The sequence below is a fragment of the Tenebrio molitor genome, chromosome 7 (assembly GCF_963966145.1).
Source record: "Tenebrio molitor chromosome 7, icTenMoli1.1, whole genome shotgun sequence".
In the NCBI taxonomy this organism is placed as follows: domain Eukaryota; kingdom Metazoa; phylum Arthropoda; class Insecta; order Coleoptera; family Tenebrionidae; genus Tenebrio; species Tenebrio molitor.
The window spans coordinates 22,091,525-22,097,952 of NC_091052.1; the positions used below are offsets into that span (position 1 = coordinate 22,091,525).

At 41.3% G+C, this 6,428-nt stretch overlaps 1 protein-coding gene across 1 annotated transcript; it reads left to right on the plus strand.

Annotated features, from left to right (window-relative positions):
* Positions 1 to 2,176: 2,176 nt before the first annotated feature.
* On the plus strand, positions 2,177 to 5,769 carry LOC138135118 (uncharacterized). Its single transcript, XM_069053760.1, has 4 exons — positions 2,177 to 3,253; positions 3,410 to 3,593; positions 3,905 to 5,067; positions 5,320 to 5,769. Exons 1-4 carry the CDS (start codon positions 2,177 to 2,179, stop codon positions 5,767 to 5,769), a joined length of 2,874 nt encoding a protein of 957 aa, XP_068909861.1.
* The last annotated feature ends 659 nt before the right edge of the window (positions 5,770 to 6,428 follow it).

Sequence of the window (6,428 nt, forward strand, 5' to 3'; positions counted from 1 at the left end):
TTCAACCACCAATGTGTTCTCTAAGTCCAAAATTTTTAAATTTTTAAAAAGAGATTGGGGTACTATTCCTGTTGCTGAAATTACAAATGGTAAAATCGAAATTTTTTCTAAACACCAAAGATTTCTCATAGCAACTGAGAGTTCTAAATATTTATTAATTTTTGTATTATATGTCTGTGTTATATTGTGTGAACTTGGAACAGCTATATCTAAAAGATATGTTTGCTTTTGCCGCTTATCCAAAATAACAATGTCTGGTCTGTTATGCTGAATGTGAATGTCAGTTAAAACTGTGCGATCAAAATATAATTTGTAATTGTCATTTTCTAAACAACTTTCTGGTTTATAAATGTAATGTGGTTGTGTATCCTTTAATAAATTGAATTTAACTGCTAAATTCATGTGTATAATTTTTGCGAATATATCATGACGTTTTTTATATTCGCTTTGAGCCAAAACGGTGCAAGAAGAAATGATGTGTTCAATGGTTTCCCCTTCAGTTCCGCAAATCCTACATTTATCAATGATCGATTGTAAACCGCATATGTGTTTTTAATAATTTCTTGTATTTATAACACGATCTTGTATTGCAAATGTAAAACCCTCAGTCTCAGGATGAATATTTGATTCTTTAAGCCATGCATGAGAAGCTTGAATATTAATTTCTGGCTGTTCTAGCTCTTTAAAATATCTCCCATGTAAAGACTTTTGTTTTATATTTGCTATAGTGTCAGGTATATTTGGCTCAACAATTTGTGAAATTATATTATCACTTAAATTTAAAGGTGTGTAACCTTTATCCGCTGAAACCAAAGCATTAAAAAAAGTGTTATCACGAGCTCTATTGAGAAAATAATTTTTTAGTGAAGCAATTTGATTGTGTTGTAGAATTTCTAGATTTGAAAAACCCCTACCACCATTTTCGCGTGGTAAATTAAATCTTTCAATAGCAGATTTGGGGTGATGTTTACAAAATTTTTTAACACTTTTATCACTTAGTAATTCAGAGCAGAGCACTAAAATACAATATTTCCAAAATTTGATGCCAACTAACTCGTAAATATCAGTATTATCAAGCTCAAGGAAGTTAGGATCGTTAAATTTGTAAAATATCGTTGATATCAGGTATCGTGAAAACTGAAACTAATAAATGACTTTTTTCTACTTTGCGTTCGTACTGATGCTATTACGATACTGTTTTGCGTATCGTAATAGGAAAAGGCGTGATATAATAATAATAGTAATGTTGGCTTTTGTAAATAGTTAATTTTAGTTGTTTTCATTTTTGTTTGGTTTTGTTCGGTTTAGTTTTAGCGCGTAGTTTAAGTTAGCTTTAAAATTCAATTCGAAAATAGTTGCACCCTCTGTCATTGGTTATTGCGCGTTAACCGATTCACAATTTCGTGCAAAATCGGGGTTGACGAAACCTCCCCCGCGAGTGAGGGACATTTTTGGAAGAAACAGAGACTTCGAATTTGACCGTCCTTGTGAACACACCTAGTTTTCGTACTCATCGTCTCGTGTCATGAAACCCACTTAATTGAAGTGGGACCGAAGTCGAAAATTATCGTTGAATTCCACCCATGCCAATCGGTCCATGGTCTCTTCGCGGTCCGCATAAAAAGTAAGTCAATTTTGATTTAACGAATTGTGGATCACGGAGAAAATCGAACAAAGCTCTTCGTTTAGGTAGGCTTAAGTCAACTAAAACTGACTTAAGTGCCCTGGAGACAAACATTTTTTGGTCCTTCGAGCCGGATTAGTCATAATAGGTCGTTTAATTGTGGCTTTTCATTGTTAAAATTGTCAATCAAAATTTTCAAAATTCGTTTCATTGTCTCCAGCGCAGTGCAACTATTTTCTTTTCTCCTTGTTTGTTTAGTCATATCGTCGTCATCTAGTTAACAAATTTATCGTCAATTGTTTTAATCAATTTAAAACAAAACCAAACAAACAAAATTATTCGTTTCGAAAGCATTGCGTTAAAAAATTCGACATTTTTCTGGGAAACTACCTGGGTTTTCCCAACATCTGTTCCACAACTTGGGGGTTGGCCGGAAAAGGTCCGTCTCACTGGCGTCGATTTTATTACGGTACCTGTTTTCTTTTGTTCGTTCGCAAACACCGCATTCTATCGCAAAAACTCACAATTTTGGTATTCAATTGACCAGCAAAAATGGCTGCAAAGGCAAAAGAGAATCGCGCCCAACGGGATTCTTTGAAGACGCAAATGTTTGAAATTTGGGAGGTTGCGAAATCTTCGCAGGAACAACCTTCTTTACGTGCGTTGTTAAAAAGACGGTTCGCTCGCGCCCAATCGATTTTTGAGAAATTTGAACCTCTGCACTCGGCAATTCTTGCACACACCGCGGCCCAATCTGAACCGGATTTCGCCGCGGAAGAACAAATACGCAGGGAATTTTTTGAAGCATTCGATGAAATCGAAGCCATTTATGTCAATTATTTTCCCGAAATCGATCGTCCAGCGTCAACAGAAACAAATCAAAGCACTTCGTCGTCGTCAAACTTGCGCCTGCCGAAATTGTCGTTACGCAATTTTAATGGCAACTTCAGTGACTGGAGTTCTTTTATCCAGTTCTTTAACAACGCGGTTCACTCTCGGGCAGACGTGGCACAAATTGAAAAATTTCAATATCTACTTAGTTGTTTGTCGGGGGAACCCTTGAACTTAGTGAAGGCTTTAACGTTGTCAGAAGAAAACTATCCGATAGCGTATAAGGCTCTTGTCGACCGATATGAGAACAAACGAAGGTTGTCATATCATTATTGGAACAACATTCAGGCATTGCCCAAGTTGAAATCAGAATCGTCACAGGGACTACGTGAAACAATCGACAAATTCACGGAAAATCGTTCAGCCTTGCTGGCCCTAAATTTATCGCATTCGTTAGAGGATTTCATGTGGCTACAACTTTTACTCGAAAAACTGGATCCCGAAACGCGGAAACAGTTTGAGGCCGAAATTCGCTCGTTAGGACCAGCCGAGGTCCCGAAATATACTCAGCTGGCCGAATTCGTCGAAAGCCAGTGCCGAGTACTTGATTCGTTAGGGAATTGCAATTCAAAATCGTCGACAACTATCGCGTCGTCAAATCCCAAATCAAAAACAAAATCGGTTTTGCTCGTCGACTCGTCGTCGCCGTCGACAAATTGCTCCGTTTGTGCAGGAGACCACCACATATACAAATGTCCGGACTTTGTGTCAAAAACACCTCGCCAACGGTTCGAAGTGGTAAAGTCACGGCGCCTTTGTATCAATTGTCTTCGTTCGTCCCACCAATCAAAATCTTGTCCGTCGAAATCATCGTGTCGCTCTTGTATGGAAAAGCATCACACTATGCTTCATTTCAACAAAAATTCGATTCAAAATTCGTCAACAACTTCGCAGCCCTCCAGTTCAAATTCGATCGAAACAAATTCGTCAGCGCCGAACGTACCCAACTCGCAATTAACCACCTTGACCAGTTCGATCGGTAACAAAATTGTTTTACTAGCAACCGCGGTCATCGAGGTAAAAGATATGCACGGCAATTTTCATCGCGTCCGTGTCATTCTAGACAATTGTAGTCAGGGTAGTTTCATAACGCAGAAATGTCTTCGTCGTTTAGGGTTGCGGTTCACACCTTCGAAGATGCACGTGAAGGGAATTAATCCAGGCGCGGAATCCATTTCTCCTGGATTTTCAGAGTGTATAATTCGGCCGCGCAATTCCTCAATCGCGCAGCAAAAAATCATTGCGTATGTGTTGCCCAACATTACCGGCGATCAGCCGTCCAATCCCGTGGACATTAGTCGTTGGAACCACATTTCGAATTTGAACCTCGCGGACCCTGACTTTAATAGTCCACATCGTGTCGAAATGCTTCTCGGTGGTGACGTTTAGACGTTTATGCTACGCTTCTTCGACCTGGGGTTTTGTTGGGTACAAACCCAGGTGAGCCCGCCGCGATAAATACCATATTCGGTTGGGTGATAAACGGCCCAGTAGATTTTCGCGTTCCATCGGTGGTAAACACTTACTGCACCATAATGGAGCCGGAACCATTAGAGGTCTCTTTGAAACGTTTGTGGGAACTTGAGGAAGTGCCCAACGAAAGCTTCGCGAATCCCGATGATATTCAATGCGAAAGACTTTATGCGGCTTCTGTGACTCGAGGTGAAAATGGCAGATACACGGTCGCGTTACCGTTCAAAATTCAGAAAACGGAATTCCCAAACTCCCGCGACATTGCGGTACGTCGATTTCTCCTGCTGGAAAATCGTTTAATTCGAAACCCGGCCTTGCAACAAGAGTACGTCCAATTCATGCGGGATTATTTAGATTCAAATCACATGTCTCGTGCAACTCCGCTACCTGAAAATTCGGTTCAAAATTATTACATCCCGAATCATTGCATCTTGAGACCGGACAGCAGTTCGACAAAATTGCGCGTTGTCTTCGACGCCAGCGCCAAAGCGTCGAACGGACAGTCACTTAATGACACCTTGTATTCTGGACCCAAGTTGTTGCAGGATATCGTCAAGGTGTTGTTAAAATTTCGTGTACATCGTGTCGTGTTCACTGCCGATATCCGCCAGATGTATCGGCAAATTTTAATCTCTCCAAAAGATCGCGACTTTCAGCGTATTATTTGGCGCTCGTCTCCAGACGACGCATTAGAAGAATACGTTTTGAATACCGTAACGTACGGTATTAGTTCGGCTCCTTTCTTAGCAATTCGTACACTTTTACAATTAGCTGATGACGAACAAGGGCGCTTCCCTGGCGCAGCTGAGATTCTCCGCACCGACGTGTACATGGATGACATTGTCACCGGTTGTCATTCGACGGCTGAGGCCCTTGAATTGCAAGACCAGCTAATAAAATTGTTGCAAATCGGACAGTTCGAACTAAGAAAGTGGGCAAGCAACTCGCCCCTCGTCGTCGATCATCTTGATCCGAATCTACGCCAGGTCACACTCGAATTCGATCAGGACAAATCAAATTCGCCCATCAAAATACTCGGCCTGCAATGGCTACCTTCTCTTGATACCTTTTCGTTTAAGGTAAATTTGAAAGATCGTGCTTGCACAAAACGAAACATTTTGTCTGAAGTTGCCCGAATTTTTGATCCGCTTGGGTTTTTAGCTCCGTTAACCTTTTTTGCGAAGCATTTAATACAACACCTATGGTGTCTTGGACTGTCCTGGGATGATGTTCCCCCACAAGAAGTAATTGACCGATGGGGACAGTACCTCGCTCAACTACCAGAGGTATCGGAGATAAAAATAAATCGCCACTTGTCAATCGGGTCGCAGCTTTCGTGCGAACTACATGGCTTTTGCGACGCCTCAGAAATAGGGTTTGCGGCAGCGGTATATTTGCGTGTTACCACCGCGGACAATGAGGTGTCTGTCAATCTCGTGATGGCCAAAACAAAGGTTGCACCTTTGAAACGTAGATCGTTACCCCAATTGGAATTGTGCGGTGCCCAACTCCTTTCAAAATTAATCAAGTATGTGCGCTCCATCTATGAAAGCGTTTGTAGTTTTGCTTCTGTGACCGCCTGGACCGATTCGATGATCGTCTTAGGTTGGCTCCGTTCATCCCCTCATAGATGGAAAACATTCGTGAGTAACCGCGTAGCGTACATCGAAGAAGACATCTATCCCGGTGCCGATGGCGTAATCCGTGTCGCGACTGTCAAAACAAACGGCGGCAGCTTTCGACGGCCTGTCGTAAAATTGTGCCCTCTGCCTTCGCAGTAATAGAAAAATGCACCGCATTTTTGGCGGGCAGAATGTTGACTTTTGTAAATAGTTAATTTTAGTTGTTTTCATTTTTGTTTGGTTTTGTTCGGTTTAGTTTTAGCGCGTAGTTTAAGTTAGCTTTAAAATTCAATTCGAAAATAGTTGCACCCTCTGTCATTGGTTATTGCGCGTTAACCGATTCACAATTTCGTGCAAAATCGGGGTTGACGAAACCTCCCCCGCGAGTGAGGGACATTTTTGGAAGAAACAGAGACTTCGAATTTGACCGTCCTTGTGAACACACCTAGTTTTCGTACTCATCGTCTCGTGTCATGAAACCCACTTAATTGAAGTGGCACCGAAGTCCAAAATTATCGTTGAATTCCACCCATGCCAATCGGTCCATGGTCTCTTCGCGGTCCGCATAAAAAAGGTAAGTCAATTTTGATTTAACGAATTGTGGATCACGGAGAAAATCGAACAAAGCTCTTCGTTTAGGTAGGCTTAAGTCAACTAAAACTGACTTAAGTGCCCTGGAGACAAACAAGTAAAAATAGTGAAATTTAATTTTTTAATTTTGACGGATACTGTGGTGTCGCGGCAGACCGCATACGTAACCTTGTGTTGTAGAATTTCTAGATTTGAAAAACCCCTACCACCATTTTCGCGTGGTAAAT

Coding starts and splice junctions, on each gene's coding strand:
- LOC138135118 (XM_069053760.1), top strand. CDS start 2,177: ATGGCTGCAAAGGCAAAAGAGAATCGCGCCCAACGGGATTCTTTGAAG. Junction 3,594..3,904: donor TCTAGACAATTGTAGTCAGG/GTAGTTTCATAA, acceptor GGTGACGTTTAG/ACGTTTATGCTACGCTTCTT. Junction 5,068..5,319: donor TTGATACCTTTTCGTTTAAG/GTAAATTTGAAA, acceptor ATCGGGTCGCAG/CTTTCGTGCGAACTACATGG.